The sequence below is a fragment of the Drosophila pseudoobscura genome, chromosome 4 (genome assembly GCF_009870125.1).
Source record: "Drosophila pseudoobscura strain MV-25-SWS-2005 chromosome 4, UCI_Dpse_MV25, whole genome shotgun sequence".
In the NCBI taxonomy this organism is placed as follows: Eukaryota; Metazoa; Arthropoda; class Insecta; order Diptera; family Drosophilidae; genus Drosophila; species Drosophila pseudoobscura.
Window position 1 is genome coordinate 28754476 of NC_046681.1, and position 18913 is coordinate 28773388.

General features: G+C 46.1%; 2 protein-coding genes across 3 annotated transcripts; both read right to left on the reverse strand.

Annotated features, from left to right (window-relative positions):
• Positions 1 to 6881: 6881 nt before the first annotated feature.
• Positions 6882 to 16621, reverse strand: Sytalpha (Synaptotagmin alpha). Of its 2 annotated transcripts, none has more exons than XM_033380214.1 (6): positions 16532 to 16621; positions 8961 to 9156; positions 8522 to 8897; positions 8222 to 8456; positions 7667 to 8164; positions 6882 to 7607 (listed from the first exon to the last, which is right to left on the reverse strand). In XM_033380214.1, the coding sequence occupies exons 2-6, from the start codon at positions 9146 to 9148 to the stop codon at positions 7429 to 7431; spliced, it is 1476 nt and encodes a 491-aa protein (XP_033236105.1). In that variant the 5' UTR covers positions 9149 to 9156; positions 16532 to 16621; the 3' UTR covers positions 6882 to 7428. The 2 variants fall into 2 exon arrangements, with proteins under 2 accessions (XP_033236105.1, XP_001357057.4); XM_001357021.4 differs by lacking the exon at positions 16532 to 16621 and adding an exon at positions 14850 to 15057.
• On the reverse strand, positions 16555 to 17114 carry LOC26532672 (protamine-like protein 99C). Its single transcript, XM_033380215.1, has 2 exons — positions 16761 to 17114; positions 16555 to 16696 (listed from the first exon to the last, which is right to left on the reverse strand). The coding sequence occupies exons 1-2, from the start codon at positions 16987 to 16989 to the stop codon at positions 16671 to 16673; spliced, it is 255 nt and encodes an 84-aa protein (XP_033236106.1). The 5' UTR covers positions 16990 to 17114; the 3' UTR covers positions 16555 to 16670.
• Between the last annotated feature and the right edge of the window lie 1799 nt (positions 17115 to 18913).

An 18913-nucleotide genomic window follows, 5' to 3' on the forward strand; every position in this document is an offset into this window, starting at 1 on the left:
GAGCAACCTTTTGTTTAGAGACCTCTCCAATATCCAATAAACAACAAAGATCTGCATTGAGTGGTTGGAAGTCGAGTGGAAGCATTGAGATTTGGGAGACATTGAGATATTCCAAACACTGCCATTTTTTCTTTGTCAAATTTCTGATATATTCCTTTTGGGTGCAGCTTTCAGACTTTCTTCCATACATTCGTACGTATATTAGCAACAAATCCTTGTCTAGTATATCCTGGCATCCTGAAACAACTTCATCTTTCTCTCTGTCTCTCCCATGGACAATTTACAAGCCCACTCTGTGGCCATAAACCACTTGAAACTTCAATATCTGCAGTCCGGGCTCCGAGGCAGTCTGGTTGGCCCAAAAATTGAATACGTGCGGCCCTGTTATAATAGCCGGGACTCTCCTTTTGGTCCGATTCTTTCCCGACTGCAATAATATTTACGGCTTTTCGCCTAAATTCCAATTAAAACTGGGATGCCTTTAAGTGCTGCAGTCCGTCGGGACTTGTCTTTGCCCGCACCCCTCCAGGGGGGCCCCAGGGGGGGGGGGGAGGACAATATTCGGGCTATCTAAAAAATGCATAGGCCACCTTCGCATGTGTTGCCAACTCGACCAAACCGTTGGCCGTTGCCCAGCAATTAGAGTTCTACAGTGGCTGACCACCGCCTCCGTGCCCGTGACCACCGGAGATGTATTCGCAGAGCACAAAAAACGCACAACAGGAAGGAGAGTGGGGCGGGGGCAAGGGCAGGGGCAGGGGCAGGGGCAGAGGAAGCAACTAGGAATGTCAAACGAGGGCTAAGGGATACCTGGTAATGGGATTTGGCTCTAGAAGGTTCTAGGAGTATAGAAAAGATAAGGCTTCCCAGGGAAACGATAGCGTAGATCGAATGGTGGCTATGCCTCGTAGAGCTCCTCTCTTAGAGGTAGATATCGAAGGATGCCCGTCACATACGGCTCCACCCATTAAGTATACCCCTTCTGGAGCCCCGGAATACCTTCTAAAAGGGGGGGGGGGGGGGAAACGGAATGAATGAAAAGAAAAATGCACAGCAAAGTAGAAAATCGCACAATCAAAACGAAACTGCTGACCAGCATCGATCTATGGCAGACGACGACGAATCGGAATCGAAATCGAAATCCGAATCCGAATGGGAATGAGAATGGCAGCCGGAATGGGTATTGCAATGTGTCCTGTACTCTGTGTCCTGTGCTCTGTGTCCTGTACTCTGTGTCCTGTGTTGTGCAGAACCATTAAAGTGTGGATGTTGTCGCCATCAGGAACTGGCACGTGGAGGGGCACAGGGGGCGGGATGCAAGGCAAGGCAAGGCATCAGGCATCTGGCAAAGCCACAGAGCCGCAGAGTCACCGACATGGTAAAAATTCATGTTTTCCAATGTGTCCTTCCCGCATGGCTCCATGTGGATGGCTCTGTGCTCGGCACATATGTGGTGGGTGGCCTTCTAACTGGCGGTGCGTTGTCCTATTTACGTTGTCGTACTTCATGCATTTCAATCACCAAACACAACACAATTTAAATATGCTGATTGGGGGGCTGAATTTCGGTCGCCAGGCCTCCGTTTCGCTCCTCCAGGGACATTGTTTTCAGGGGCTCCACCGCGGGGTGGTGGGCATCTTTAATTGGCTTTAGCTTTAGCCTCCCATCCGGCCATCCTTTTAGCCATTTCCAGCCATTGTTGCCGCTGCTGCTGCTCTTTTGTCGGTTGCCATAAATTTTGTTCATTGATGAGTTGCATCCATGGTGGCACATCCGATCCCCACACGCACCCGTCTCATTGCTTAGCTAAAAATAATTTAATTAATTTTTGTTTGCGCTTTTTAGTTCGATTTTGTGTTGACATGCAAAATGGATTTTTTATAATTGGTTTAGCGAACGCTTTTCTGCACCGAAATTCCGGGGAATGGCATGGGGATCCGGGATTGGGATAATCAGGAAAATGTATGCGAAACTTCGGCTAAAATTGGTTGAAGGGGGGATTACTGTGCGGGGGAATGTTTAGTGGATAAAATGATATGTTTTTGGGACGGATTGGGGGGGGTACAAGGGTGTTCAATCAGCTCTGCGGTTCGATGGGGGGAAAGGGTTCGAGCGGGAGGCACTAGATCAATTTTATTTTTGTTATTTTGGTACATTTTTCATGTATGTGAAAAATCATATCAATCTGTCTTCTTTTTAATTATTTTTTAATATGGAAAAAATCAAGTATCGTGCAGGGTTTGAATATTTTTAGGATTTTTAAAGCGTAGTAAATTTATGAAGGAATATTGAAAGTGTAAAAGGACTTTTCGGTATAAATTAATTAAATTTAATTTAATTTATTTAATTAAAACGTGGTCGTATAGGCCTTGAAGAAAGCCTTGAAGACGATCCACGACCCATAGGTAAGGGCCCAGCTATGTCCCCTGAAAGATTTGATTGTAATCTACTTAGGAGGATAATTATTTACATTTTAAGGATTTAATATTCTCCCAAAATATCCCCCAAAATTAATACGATTTTCCATAAAATCAAACGATGGCAAAAGCCACTCGAATTCAATAAAGCAGACGTAATGCCCATAAAACTATTTTAAAGTAAATAAAAATGGAATCAATATTTCGAAAAGTTTGTCACTGCTGAAAACGCTTGAAGGGTGGAAGGGGAGGGGAAATGGTGGCAAATGGCGACTGATCAAAATGTACACCTCTGATTTCCCTGGACAGTGGAGGCAGCGGGGACAGTGGAGGCAGCGGAGGCAGTGGCCCCAGAAGTTCCGGCCAAGAGGAGGCGTCACCAAGCTAATCTGCTGGCTGTCAAAAGTCATTGAAACAATTCGAAATGACAGCAAATATGGAATCGCACAGAGATACAGATACAAAGCAAACACCTACAAGGAGGAGGCGAGGGGGGGGGGATAGGGCTGGTGCTCCAGACACCAGACACCAGACAGTGGGGCTCACATGGACAAATGTGGAAATGGCGGGAAAAGCCGGAGGAGGGCGAGGGGGAGTGGAAATGGAACTTGGAAGCGAAAACTGCTGACAGTTGCATAAACAATAAAAAAAGGCAACCCAAAAGGGGTGCCAAAGGGGGGGGGGGGGGGGGGCAGCGCAACGAGACAGCGATTGCGGTCAACATCAAAAGAAAACTAAAAGAGAAAGATAGAGAGAGAGAGAGAGAGAGAGACAGAGACGAAGAAAAGGAGAGCAGTATCCGGGACAGTAGAAAGGGTGAACTGAAAAGAAAAGCGAAACGAAACGAAACGAAACGAGGAAACGGGAACTATTACTCCTTTTGGAAGTGCCACACATGCATGCAACGTGTGCAGCTACACCCCAACCCCCAACCCCCCATCCCCCAACCCCCATCCCCCCTCCCCCTCCAATCTGCAACTCCATGATGGCTAAAACAACAATGTGACATTTTTTCCGCTTTGACGACAATTTCCCTCGCGGCACCAACAGGCATCGCCATCGCCATCGCCATCGCCACTGCTGGTGCGACTTAACGATACAGAACACAGGAGCAGGAGCAGGAGCAGAAAACTCCCGAAAACAAGACAACGGAGGAACCCATTGGCCTCTCGAAGCAGGTGATACCCTTGCAAAGGGATTTAGCAGGAAGAAGTCTTCTGCTGTGCCTGAAACATTGGGCTTTGGCCGAAGGAGGGGATCCTTAGGGATCGCCAAGAGTTCAGCTGAAGAGGGGCCTCCTTTGGTCCCCACTCTGACACCATTTTCTTGCCTTCGATGAAGAATATTACAGCCAAACCATCCTTTGAGCGGAAGTACCTCCAAAATGATTGGGATAATTCCTGGAGAGGGTATAAAACGGGAGAGCATCAGTCGAGAGTGATAAAAAGGATGTGCTAACCGTGTAGATGTACGCAATATCGTATTGCTGGAAGGATGTGCACTAGTAATACTGCTCCCCTTTCCCAGGTATCTCAAAGGGAGCGCAAAATTGATTGTGTAAATAAGAAAACGAAAATGCCGTTAGTTTACGTTTTCCGCTGACAAGCTCTTGAAACTGTCCACAAACCGAAGGGCCAAAAGGGACGAAAAGATGTCCAGAGTCCAGGGAAAAGACAGGGAAAATGGCTGAGGAATGGCCAGAACCAAGCGGTAGGTGGGGGTGGGGGTGGGGGTGTGGGGGCAATAGCAATGACAATAAAAGAGAGATGATGCACAATCATTGCACAAAATTGGCAGACAGATAGACAGACAGAGAGAGAGAGAGAGAGAGAGAAAGGGAGAGTGTGGAACGAAATTAAAATTGAAATTCATTCGAAGTCTCGCATTTCCAGCTTATTGCCAACTGACTTGCAATGCAAATGATTATCCATGAAATATTGTTTGTCCTACAGCCAAGGAATGGTAAAAATACATCATTTTAATCCCAAATTAGTTGTAAAGTGAATCTATTCGGGTATTCCCCTCTTATTCCTTGGTTAAATCTCGTTTAGAGAGCTACAAACACAATCGAACTTCTATGTAGCGTATCTCAAGGGAAGCAAAGAAAAACAAAGAAAATTCCTAAACAAAAAATAGTTTTTAAGTTTATTTTGTTTTTAAATAATTCGTTAATATTTTTTCCGTTTGATTTTTTCACTTTTTCTTTTCAGCAAAAACTTCAACGACGCAAAAGGAAGCCATGGATTTTCCGGAACATTATTTTCCATCTCCAAAAAGGTATGCAATGCCGTAACATTTATATTTCGGGACTTTCCCAAATACATTTATGATTTTCTTTTGGTAGGAAACACATATTCAAAATTATTGAACAATAAAATTCGATCAAGGGAGATCGAAAGTGTTCGACTTCCGGCCGTAGAAAAAAATCTTAGTAAAGAAATATTTTCTATAAGGAAATTCGTTGTAGGGAGAGCAAAATGTACTGAAAATTTAAAGAAATTTCAGTTTTCTGGAAATAAATTCATTACTTAGAAAAATTTGTTATACGATTGTTATACGATAGTTCTTCATTGAGAAGTTCGACTGTACCTCAATTAGAGGTTTCTCTTTAAATGTGCTCTAATTTCACTGGAATATTTTCTTTAAGTGTAAAAGTTCTATACTTTGTTATAGATAAGAATAAACTACTTATAATGATTCCACTTTAATGTTAATTCCGCCTAAACGTTTCGCTGGCCAACTCTTTGGATTCTTAAATTAATTTAAAACTTGAACTGAGGTTGAGGTTTTGGCCCCGATTTGCCATTCAATGGCGTGGGCCGAAACCAAAAGAATTCCCATCGATTGGCCCTTTTCCTAATCTTCTTTTGGGTGGACTTAAATATTTTCTGTTGGCCAACTTGTTGACCGGGCTAGGGGCAGAAAAAACTTTACCGCAAACCCGTTAACTAATTTTCCAACATTCACTGATAAATCGAAGGGGAGGGGGCATGGGGCGGGGGGCAGGGGGCAGGGGGCCTCGCTACATTGGCTGTTAAAGCAGCCATGCAAGAGGTGACGGAGACGCCACAGGGGGGGCAAACGGGGGAATCTGTCTATAAGTTCACCGTAAATTTCCTTTTCAATCAAAATGTGCTTCCATTCAATTTGCGGGGCGTGGGCGGGGGCGGGGGCGGGGGAGGGGCCTGGCGACGAGGTAAGTAGCCGGCTGCCACGACACCACGACACCACGACACCGAGTGTGAGGCAAAGCTGCAAAGCCAACTTTGAACTATTGCCAAGAGCCAAGAGCAAAGAGCTGTTGTGGCGCCACACAGTGGCAGGGGGGCAGGGGGCGTGGGGCGTGGGGCGTGGGGCCTGGGCTGCTCACCGGAAACGTTCGCCTGGAATTTCAACAAAGTCCGAGCCCGAGTATCTGCTCGCATTATGTAGTGACCCCGGGATAACGACTGCAAAGCAAACTGACCGACCGACCCCCAGACCCACCCACCGACCCCTCCAGATAGAAGGCTCGATTCGATTCCATTCAGAGATACTCGCATAATCACACCGTGAGGATAGTTTAATTATTTGCTTGCCATTTCCCATTGTTTCCGCTTTCAGAGGCTGCTTCAAAGTGAAATTTAGACCCGAAAGGTTTCCCATAATTGTTTTAGTGGGGAAAGGAAAGCCTTGAGCTTAGGGATTTTCCTAAAGCTGCCCTTTGAAGATCGGTTTTCAGAGACATTGTTGCAGGTATTCTCAATCGTGATGAGATAACTTCCTATATAACACGAGATATCCTACAAATTCACGAGAATGTAGATCATTACATAATATCGAATCAGAAAATGACTAAATTTCGATCAAAGCCTAGGGATAGGGATTCTGGCTTGTGGAGTTTTCCCCTACCTCTGGAAATAGGTATGAAACCATTGGATCTTTTTCCCCCAAATGATACTCTTATCTACTCTTATCTTAAGTCGAACTCCAAGGTATAAATTTCTCATACAAGAAGTAGAATAAAAAGTAGGGCTAGTCCTAGCGCCCTCTCCTATAGAACAGCCTTGTACCTTCCACTAAATTTAATTTAAAAAAGAACTCGTGTCCCCATTTTATATCTAGGATACTTTCAAGTGTTTTATTTCCAATAGATAGTACATACACGAATATGGAATACATAGTGCTCTCAAACTAAATCTATTATATTGACTCTATATATCAGATACAAGTTCATATACATATATACCATAGATTTCAACTACAATAGATTGGAATATATATTCTAAAATACACATACTTGTATACCTGCATTCGAAATCATATTCAAACGTTCGCTTTCAACCACTTTGTGCCCTCTTTGCCCTGAAACCAACTCCTGGAAAGCGACCAAATCATAAAAAGCTTTTCTCCTACGAAATTTTCCTCTAAGAAACTTGCATGTGTATATAATAGACAATGTTTCATAAATATTTAAGCATACGATTAGCGTATATGTATGTATTGTATATATTCTTTGATTAATTGATACCATTGGAAAGCACAAAGTATTTGATTTTGGTTAGATTTTGGAAAATACCATTTGACACTCTTTTTACCGATTCAGACATCCTTCTTAAAACGTATCCCTGCAGTTCCCTTTGTTTCCAAGTTCGATTTGATTGTTTTGTTGATTTTCTAAAAATTTTTGAAAATATTTTTTCCTCTTTTCTACATCTACATTTACGTTACTTTCCTTCGTGGCCCACCTTTACAATTTTTACCTGTTTTTGTTTTTTGTAGCTGAGTTGCAGTAAATTGAACTAAATTTGTTAGTTTTTAAGAGTCGGTCCGATATAGATTGGAAATATAGAAGTTTTTTTGGCAGGAAATGCCGAAATTTGGCAATTTTACATCCACTTGACATGTCGCATGCATCGTACAGTGGCGCCAAGTGCGCCACGACTGTTTTCGGAACCATTGAGTTCTACATGCGTCTTACGTTCCACCAAGCAGTTCGGCCTCATCTCAGACACAAACCGAGCTGTGGAAGCTAGTTCTTGTTGGTGGTGGACTTGGCTGCATTGGCCAAATTGGTGGCTGGCTCCTGGAGTGGAACCCATTGCGCGGTGGCATTTTTGGCGCGAAACATCTCCTCGAAGAAGATCTTCTCCTCAGTGCGCACCTCGGACGAGTTGCCGATGAGAGTGCGGCCCAAGATTTCGCTCGATCCTGTGGGAAAATCATCGAATACTCAGGGAAATCCCGATGCAAACACAAGTTCCACATACCCAAAAGACCGTCGTGGACGACAGTAAACTCGAGCACGCAGTTCTTCAGCGTCTCCTTGTTGACATCAAAGGCCAGGGCCTCGTTGTACACAGGATTGACGGTGCTCCGCTGGACGCCGGTCTTGCGCTTCTTCATTTTCTTGCCCACAGGCCCGAGGAGAGTCACCTTCACGTACGGATCGGAGGAGTTCCTGGCATCGTCCACAATCCGCAGATTTCTGGCCTTGATCAGCACCACCATCAGGCGTTCGGCCGAGGGAAGGTAGGCCAGGGACACCATTATGTCCCCCAAATCCACTTTCATGTCCTGGGCCGAGGCAGAGCTCAAGGGCGTCCACAGCTGCAGTTGTTCGCTCAGATCGATGTTCGCCAGATGGAGCTTCGTGCCGCCAATGCACACGTGCCGCGAGTAGGCATCAAAGTCGTACAGCAGAATCTCCACAGTTCGCTTGTCGATGACCCCAGCGGCCACCTCAAAGACAAAGTGCTCGTCGAAAACTGAAGGAAGAGAAGGAATAATAGGGGGGTTGGGATGGGGATTGATCTAATTCCTACCTGGATTCAGGGTCTTCTTGTGAATGCGCGTCTGCCAAAAGTTCTTTTTGTCGGGCAAGAGGCGCACCTTGGCGTACGGATCAGCAGAGCCACTGAACTGCCTGGGCTGCAGGTTCTGAGCCTCCAGCAGTCGCACGTTGAGCAGACCCCCCACAGGATCGTAGCTGATGCCCACGTGCAGGTTTCCACGCACTTCGATGGCCGGAGCGGGGTCCAAGGTCTTTGGCTGAGCGTGCTGCAACACAAAAGCCTTTAAGTATGGAGAAATCCTCGAGGATTTCCTCGTATCCTCGCACTTACGCTTCTGTAGAGGGTCATGTCGATTTTGGTGTGATCCAATTTGGCGTTCATGGAGGAGACGCGGGGACGCGTGGGGTGCATGGCCAGGACGACGTGCTTGTCCGATCGGGCGATGGGCACGGAAGCGGTGGAGCACAGGGACAGGGTGTTCGACTTGAGGCTGCCAGTGGGCGAGGTGGGAGTGGGCGGGGCCGACTCCTCCGTGGTGTTAGACACTTGTTGTTGGACGGCGGCCGTGGAAGTCACCGAGGCCGGCACCCAGAAGGCCGGGTCGTTCTCGTCGTTCTTCAGGGAAGTGGGACTCAGATTGCCGCGCGAGCACTCGTTGAGGTTGTCCACATTGTAGCCGGCGGCACCAGCCACCAGGGCCTCCCTGCTGCAGAGATAGAGAGGATATTGACTTGGGAAAAACGGTGGGGGCTCAGGCCAGTACGAGTACCTCTGCTGATCCTCGTCCTTTTCGTTGGCCGACTCCAGGAGGTTCTGCTCGAACCAGTTGAGGCGGTAGCGCCTCGAGCAGGTGGTGTAGAGAGCCGCTCCCACGGCCGACACCACCAGAAAGGAGACCGAGGCGTAGACCCCGATCTGGGCCAGCGAAATGTCCTCCTCGCGTATGACAATGTCCATGGCTGTGGCTGCAGGAGAGAGAGGGGCAGAACGTGGTTCAATTACTTCACACGACCCGACTTCGACATCGCCTAATGACACCCAAACTAGCCATAAAACATTCATTAGCAAGTCAGGACTACGGGACTACAGGACTACGGGATGAGTCTCATAAATAAATCAAAGCCTGCCCCTGCCCGTGCCCCTGCCCCTGCTTCTGCCCTGTGGTTGGCCTGGGGTTATTAATTGAGCGGCTTAAGGTGGCCACAGGCACGTGCTGACAGTTTTCCCAGTCGCCAGGTCGCCTAGTAACCACAAGGACCAACGTTTTTCCACTCCCACAGCATCAAAAGAGAAGAGAAACGAAGGCCAGGCCTGGTCTTTGTTCAACCGCCGCCACCAAATTGCCCATAAAGGCGCCTCAGCCCCAGTACCAGCCCCCGCCTCCGCCTCCACCTCGGTTTAGCTAGCAATTAGCCGAGCAAACCGCCAGGTGACCCCGCAACTACCAGCCACACAATCCCGCAAATCCCCAAGATCCTCTATGCGGAAGTTTAAAGAACTGCAGAGGCCCGGAGTTGGGTCCGACGTCTGTCTGTCTAAGCAGTTGAAAAATTTATAACCGAATTGTTAATTAATTAGTAAGTATATTTAGGAGAATGCTACGGCCACCTCTGGACGGGGGGCTGGGGGGGGCCTGCATTCGTTTGATGGCCCAAATGCCACTCCCTTCTGCCCGCCCTTGCCTGCCAATTCCCGCAAAATTTGCTCCCGAGTTTATTATTTATTCAAGGGCAACTTTTGTTTTCGGGTTTCCCTTTCTTTAATGGCAATTGCATGAGAGGTGTGCTGTATGCGGGCTGGACCCGAGCCTGGGAGGCGACTCCCCCCCATTGGAATGGGAATTTCATTCTGTAAAATCTCTGCGGAATGATTTATGTGCCCCCTTATGTGTGGATCTGGGGATTGGGGGCAGCCAGTGAGGGTTTTTCGGCCTCGTCTTGGGGCTGCTGCGTGGGAGGACGGCTGCTGCTGCTGCCACCGAAAGTAATTTATGAAATTAGTTCTAATTTCAAGTTTGACAGTTTACCGAGCGATAAGCAGGGTACCTGCAGGGGGCTGTGGCCCCATAAATCGAAGGGAAAACACGGCACATCCCGCTTAAGTGCATTATGCAGCCGTTTCCAGTGAAATTCGGAATCTATTTGCCTGTCAATCCCTCGGTAATCCCCTGGGAAATATCACGCAAAATGCCATCGAACCGATATCACCGGTGGCTCGGCTGGAGGATGGAGGAGGGAGGACGGAGCAGGGAGGACGGAGCACGGAGGCCATGTAAATCACACATAACCCAATCAATGTCAAATTGGGCGGATCACAGAGGAGCTGCCACGCCCTGCATCATCAGTCAGTCACTCAAAATGTTGGGTTCGAGGTCGCTCAAACAATTTGAGTACTCTAGCGGAGGGTCGCTAGCCTTTCACTCGAAGTTTGTGCCTTGGAAAGGGAAGTATTTCCCTACTGAATGTCCCTCTTTTATACCTCAACACTCCGTTTGGGGGTTTTGATATGAAAGATACTTTATGATCACTTTGTAGTGAAGATACAATGGGAATCATAGCTCAAAGAATGGAATCTCTTCTATAGAATGCTTTGAAATTGAAGATTGAAGCCAAATCCTTCAGAAGAAGCCACAGAAATCAATGAAACTTTAGATATTCGCCAAGAAGATATAGTATCTATAGTTGTTACATTCCAATTTCTATGCCCTTTATCCCGTTTAATCAGAGAAAGGGCATTCACTGGTTCACCTCCAACCTTCAGCCAAAAAATCTCGTATCTTTTTTGAGGTTTTTCGCCCGCTACAAAATGTTTCGTCCCGACGGATACGAGTGTGCGGCCGTGTGTTTAAATGAATTTTCGAGCTTTCATCTGTCGCTGCCACATTTGTTACATATGTATTATATATGTACATATGTGTATAGGGATTTATGGGCATTGTCGTAAATTTTAATAGAGAAACCGCACAGCGCTCTGCAGCCCTTCTGCCGAAGGTCTGGCCGCCTCGACGGTCTGTTGGCTTTGTAAATCATTTCTCTGGCTTTTATCGGACACATTTTCACTTTTTGGCCGGGCTCGAGCCTCGCGCCTCGAGATAAGAGTCGCAGGCACTACTTCCGCTAATGTGTGCAAAGTCAAGGCCATTCGGGGGGCCGCCGCACACCCCGCACCCTCCCACTCCCCCAATTGTGGGCCAGCTGTCCGCAAGTCCAGGCCGTAATGTGTTGACAGAGTGACTAAAATTAAGTTTATCTAATCGATAAAATCAACCGCATGGTTCATTGCCTGTTCTGTTGTCGTTCCCTTTCCCGCACCCCCCTCCCCCACCCGTGATTTCTTTCAACTTTGGCCAACGATTTCATCATAGAAATGCCCTTCGCTCTCGCTTTAAAATGTATCTTTTTCGCCACGCTCGCAGCGCCCTCAAATTGCACAATTATGGCAAATTATGTTCATTAGTCTAATGAAGTGTTTTGTGGCTCAAAGACCCAATTTTTGCGACAGACAAACGACCCCCTGTGCCTGCGTGGAATATACCCTGTAATCTTTGTGGGTCAGTAGTTATCCACAGAACGGATAAAGGACTGAAAAATAGGCAGATTCTGTTCAAGTTCAAGTTAAAATTCTCCATAGAAGATATCTTTCATCCTTCGGCTCGTCTTCACCGCCCAAAACAGAACAGAAAACGTCTTTGATTCAACTGAGGAGAGGCTTCTTCCTTCTTTTTTCCTACGAAAAGCCCATTAATTAAGTAAAACATGTGACATCAAAGCCATTATACTATCATCTTTCAGATCCGGAAACAATCTGTCTGTCTCCGCCTTTGTCTGCCTCTCAGGAATGCGACTCCGACTGCGGGCTTTCTCCTTGGCAAGAGCTTCCCTCTGAAGCTCTGTTCGGCGTCTGCTTCCTCAGGTGGTACGTGTTTTGCTGGTCTGGGACAGTAATTAGATTATGGCCACGGGTCCGTGTGGTGGCGCGTGTTGGCCTGTCTGTCGCTGGGACAAAGGCATCCGCAGTGGCGGAGAACAGTGCCACTTGTGCTCTTTGCAGCGGAAGGAATGCCTTAATAAAAATGTGCCAACCATACGAAGGCTGCCTTCCCAGGAATCCTTGGCCATGCCTTTCGCAGCAGCAACTCGGCTTTCTCCGCCCTAGCTTATCCGTAAACTGCAGCAACGTCTCACCCCTCCCCCCCTGTTATTTGTAGAGGGCAACCTTCTGTGTGCATAAACAAGCAGCAGAAGTTTGCCCATCATATCCGGGGGGGTGGTGGGGATGGGGGGAGTTGATGAATGCTCCCCCGGTCACGGAGGGGGCAACAGAGTCATGCCAGGGTCTGCTCCGTCAATAGACTGCCAACAGCCATTTGTAATGCCCGCTGGAATGACACAGAGAAGGTGCTGGCTTGTCGGCATCAACAACATCATTATCGTGTGCCATCTAGGACTGTTTTGTGGGGTTTGTCTACAGGGTATGTGGGGCATAGAGTGTTGAAGGTGAAGCACACAACGAATGCATTCACATCGATCTGAAGCGTGATCTAGACACTTGTAGAGTATCTCCCCGTCGAGCACTCTTCCGCTTTGCCTTGTCTTGTTATTCGAGTTGATTATCCGCCGGCCAGGGCTGTGCAGAGCCTGGCAAATTGGAGGCTGTGCCCATCCCCCGGACCTGCTTAATTAGCCATCAATGTTGGTTATTTATGGCATAAAGGGATGAAGGGATAAAGGGATGAGGGATTGTGCGTTAAGGGCTTGGCTGAGAGCCGAAAAGGCTATTCACAGCCATTGAGAGGCTCTTCGGAGCGAAATGTCAATCAAGGAAAACAATTTCCAAAGAAAACCCATTATCTGGCGATATATTCATTCGGCAAGTTTCCTGGAATTTTCCCGCAACTTTCAAGCCTTTTATTTCCCACAAGAAACCGGCCTGAAACACTCGTCCCGCATGCGAATAAAATGTTCCATTAAAATCAACAACCATATTTCCTTTAACCACAGGCCATTAAACCTCGAGAAGGGGCGGGAAGGGGGGCCGGGACTGACTGCAAATATTGAAAATAAAATACAAGAGAGTGGAGAAATGCGACAGCAAGATAAACAGCAATTTAATAAAGTGACCCAAAGTTATGGGCCCAAGAGCCGAGCCAAGAGCCGAGCCAAGAGCCAAGAGCCGAGAGGAGCATAAAAATAAACAATAAAATGCTCATTAAAAAGCAAAAAATACCCAAGATATGCGTACAAGCGGCTGAAGCCGAAACGGAAATAATAAGTGTGATATTAATACTTGTTCTCGGAACAAAAGCGAACAGAACAGAGCAGAACCCTTGGCCTCGAGCACACACTCCGCCTCGACCCCTGGGACCCCTCCCTACCGCTGCCCCAGGCCGAAGCCCTGCCTGGGCTGCCAATAACTCAACAAGTTAGCAAACATGGCCGCTTGGCTTCTTTATGGGGCACCCCCGAGTCGTCTATCTTGGGGGCTTTGTGCGGTAGGTTTTTGCATTAAAGATGCATTAATCTTTGGGCACGTGATAAATATTCATGGCTGCTGGCCGTGTCCTGTGTCCCGTGTCCCGTGTCCTGTAATGTATGCACTTCTTAAATGCAGCCTGTTGCCCGCCCGACACGCAATTTGTTTCGGGCAAGCCGAAGGTCGAAACTGAGCCCGAGGTCTAGGTCGAGGTGCCACTGAGGGTCAGGGCCAAATACGGGTGTTTCAAGGACCCAGGCCCGTGTTTGAGTGGCTCAGAGTTTCGCCCAGGTTCAAACAGCCGCCGGCGCAGTAATTTCTCGACGGAAGAAGTCCTTGCTGGCTTTTCAGAAGGCTTTTCACTGCCAGGGAGCATGGAAATGCCAGCATATGTTGGCATCCCACAGAAGCTGCAGAGTAATTTAATTAAAAAGAATGTGGGCTTCAGAGGAAATGCACACCGCGGCGCACGGCTCGTATACGCAATGCAATCAGGCTAATCTGTAATCAGCAGAGAAGAGTCTGTGTGCTTAGATATCCAAGAGTCATTCGGGAAGGTGTGTTACGCCTCCACTCATTTTTTAAGCAAACATTTACATATCTTAAAGATCGATTACCAAATCGGAGAGAAATCAGTGGCCTTTGGCTTCCCTGCATTTCGTATTCCCCTTGAAGGAAAGTTCCCATTGTTCCGGCGACTTTTCCTTTGAAGTGCTTGCCCCTGGGGTAATCCTAAACCCATCCGTCAATGCGGGAAACTAAACCTTTTGCTGGAATTCACCCCCTCCCCCTCCACACAACATAACATGCTGTAACTTTCACAGAACTAAACTTTTTCACTTAAACTTTCGCCAGTCGCGTCGCTGGAAAAGCAATTTAGTTCTCCCCCATCAGGTTCCCATCGCGAGCAAACATTAGACAACAACTTGGAGTCAATAAAACCTAAACATAATTCCGTGTAATCTGTTTGCCGAGTCAACCCGTTTCTGGCTCGATTTCAAATCGGAATTTTATCGCCAAATTTGTATGCAAATGGAAAACGGCCATCTGGCTGTTGATTATTTACAAATCGGAGACACAAAGCCTAGTGCATTTTGTGTGTGTTTTCCGCCACAATATGTTTCAAAAATCCTGTGCGCTCAACGTGGCGAATGCGCAATATGCTCTAGAGGACACGCATACCGACCGTTCTTTGGGGCTCCTGATGAATTTACGAAGACAATTTCCTTATTAGCAGTCCGTTCATAAATTTTTGATTGAGTTTACGGCGCGTTACGGCACGGTTATCAAGTGATTTTAAACAATATATCCACTGGGCAGGTCGGGGACTCACGCGCTCGAACAACTTGGTCGGTGCGTGGCTGAAACTCGACTGTTTTGTCGGTGGCTGGCCCAAAATTACACGCAGTTCCCTCGATGTCATTTCCCTCAAACACACCCGTCGGTGAAAGCCACACAGATACTTTTGGGGGGAAACTTTCGCAGATGCAACGCGGAAGGAAGTTCCGGCATCCCAAAACTGAAGCTCGAGTCAGTTGATGATGGAAATTACAGAGGAATGTTTGATAATTAGATTAAACAAGTTAAGTACTGGATATATTCTGTAACCCCAGCAATCCTCCACTAATCGGCGGCAAATCCCCCCACCTTGGAAGCTCTCCGGAAAGCAACAGCTGGCACATTTGGAAAAGCCCGCGCAACGGGGAGTGCGTTGCCTGGATAAAAGCGTCGCGTTTAGAAGAGCTTTCCTCCCAGTGGCTCAACGTTGCCACGTGGCTGTACGGCTGTGGGCTTTTGGAATAGTATTCATCGCTCTCTAAACTCGAAACAATCCTAGCAATCCTGTGCCTAGATCCGCATCTATGGCTCTTTTTTGGGCGATGCCCATGGACTTGAAAGTACGCGTGTACTCTCTCATTATCACTTCGTTCTAGTCTATATTCGCTTCGACTTACGAGTTCCATGGACTTGAAAACGAAAGCAAGCGAAAACTTAATCTCAAAGCAATTCTGAAACAATCTAAATTCCGATCTTCGACCTTATAGTAATCTTTATTTGGACTATTCTGATTGTGACGCGACATCATTTGTTTGGGACATGACATCGTCGCCTACCCAAAATCTGACGCACAGTTCTTGAGTGATAACCCCAAAAATGGGGTTCAAATGGAGCCTATATTCACACCGTATACCCACTGGGGTGCCATCGCTCTCTGGCTTGTTCCAAACGATATTTGATACGACTGCGGCCCGACCTCAAAGTCAAAGTCAAGCCTTAGCCCAGTTCTCCCTCCTAGAGCTCTTCCATCAAACATTTTGTGTGGTTAGATTATTGAATTACCAAAACCGAACATCGCCACTTGCCCCCATTCGAAACTCGAGATTTCTGTGAGGTTTTTACTAGAACAAATCTTATAATTAGTTTCGTGTCTATGGCGTAGTGGGAATTTGTAGTTTGCTGTGCAATTTATGACTTGTTTTGTCTGGATTTTCTAGAAATTGATCATTCTGATTAACAAATAGTTCAAAAGTGGACTATTTCCAAATTCAAAGCTTTATTCAGCGATAAAATGGGAACAATTCTTGAGCAAGTCTTGTTAGCTTTTGGATCTGCTAAAGCCATTTATTCACTTACAGATTTTCAATAATACTGATAAATTACAAAAATTACACGTACATCTCTCTTGCTGCCATTTTCATCATACAGAAACTTTGGGGAAACTTTTACAAAGGCAGATGGAAACTCCCGCATGGAAAAGCTGAAATCCGTTGGCCATTTAAGGGCAAGATGGGATCGGCATTGATGGGACCTAGGAGCACATGTTGGATAACAAAGTGAAGATACATTATATATAGCATTAGAACCAACCTGCTTAATGGAACCCGGAAACGGTGGAAAGTCCCTTGTTTTGGAAGCAACAGCTGGAAACACCCATATCGGAACTAGACAATCACTTGAAATTTTGAGAATACAATCAGGATAGGATGTTCTGCAGAGCCCTCACGGTTCAGCAACGCTTGGGCTTGCACCCGGCTAAAGATGGGATTCGGTGTGGATAATCAACTAAAAGTAAACCACTTTTTGGAGATGTACTTACATTTCTTGCCGCGAGACCTCCTTCCCGACTTGGTCTTCTTGCGGAAGCTCGCCTTCTGCTCGCAGCTCAGGGCATTCCAGGCCTTGGCTCCTTTGCTGATCATCTCCCGGGGCGACAGGCCGCAGTGCTTCTTCTTGAAGATCCGCAGGTAGTTCAGGTACCCGTTTTTAGTGACTGGTCCCACTTTTTGGGCCCTGTATTTTTTTTGCGGCTTTGAACTACAACCCATGTTTGTAGAGAAAAAAGGCAGACGGAGAGATTACCGAAAAAACAAAAAAAAAAAATGCACTAAAATATTTATTCCGAATATTTTTGTCACTTGTTTACTCGACTGGAACTGAAAACTGTCTGCCATATTTTCAGTAAAACTCCTTGTGGCTGGCATTTTACAGGTTTCGATCGAATTCATGGCACGGGCGATTGGCTTTTTTCTACAATTGTGGAAAATATTTAGGTGTGAGGGGCTGCAGAGCAGTGCAGGGCATTCAAATAGGATGTTTTCCGATGTTTCTTGCTCCATTTCACAGAATCAATAGACGTGATATCTCAAGGGACAGTGCCCGGTGTGGTATCTAGTTGTGACTCGAGATTATACCATTCTGATTCGAGACAGAGAGGCTGCTTCCCTCCTTATCAGAAGAGGCAATGAATAGGCATTAATTCAGCTTTGTCACGTTGGAAATATATTGAAATTCTGCACAGATCTTTACCCCCGAGTCTCAACAGCATCCCCACAAAAAAATGATTACTAATCATTATATGCCGATATTTCTGAGTGTACTTTTCTCTTATTTCATTAATACTGATGCCCACAACCAAATCTAAATTTTATGCAATATCCATGAATATTATAATTTTTTCTGTAATCGCAAAACTAATTTGAAACAATATAAAATTCGATCTTCGACCGTTTAGTAATCTTTATTTGGACTATTCCGATTGTGACGCGACATCATTTTTTTGGGACATGACATCGACGCTTACCCAAAATCTGACGCACAGTTTTTGAGTGATAACCCCACAAATGGGGTTCAAATGTAGCCTAGATTCACACCGTATACCCACTGGGGTTCCATCGTTCTCTGGCTTGTTCCAAACGATATTTGATACTTGACTGCGGCCCGACCTCAAGGTCAAAGTCAAGCCTTAGCCCAGTTCTCCATCGAACAGCACTCTTCCATCAAACATTTTGTGTGGTTAGATTATTGAATTACCAAAACCGAACATCTTTCGAAACTCGAGATTTCTGTGACGTTTCCCATCGGTGAATAATATTTTTGTTATGCAAAATCTTATAGTTATTTTTTGTTCATATGTATTTATGGCGTAGTGGGAATTTTTAGTTTGCTTTGCAGTTTGCGATTTGTTATTTTTTGTCTGGCTTTACTAGAAATTGATGAATATATTTCATCAGCCCTGGGGTTTCATAACTTTTGATTATAGAAAAATCTCGCAGATAGTTGAGTAGTTCAAAAGCGTGGCATTATTTCCAAACTCAAAGCCAAGCGTTTTCAAGTTCAAAGTTTTATTCAGCGATAGTACAGAAATAGTTATCGCTGTTCCCATTTCAATTTAAAATGGGAACAGGCCTCAGATCGGAGTAGTTATAATCGTAATACTGCGTTGATTGGTGGGCTTTCGAACGCCTCCTCTCTGCATTTTTTCGAAGCTATTAACCTGCAAATGTTTTTGCGTTGCACCGATGCACGTTTGACATGGGCCAATAAATCAATTGAAATACTGATAGGGCCCCAAGTGTTTCCCTTTTAAGTAATCCAGATTAATTGGGTAATTAACAGGTTTGCAAAAAGAGAACAAGTTTGTTATGCTCCTCTGCCCCGCAGCCTGCGAAATCGACTAGTGGGATTTACTAGTGGGAGTACTAGTACTAGTACTAGTTCTAGTAATTGTTATTGTTATTAAATATCATCGCAATTGGAGGCCCTCCCATGAATATTAATGAAAACACGTTTGCCTTAATGCCTTAATGTGGATTAATAGCTATATAATAGCTATATTCATCGCCGAAGCAGCGGAGCTTCGTCTCATCGGATCGTTGGATCTTCGGTGCTTCGGTACTTCGGTTCTTCGATCGTTCAATCCCGAAGTCTTATCAGCTCTCTGTTTGGATCGATTCGCTTGATTCACGTGTT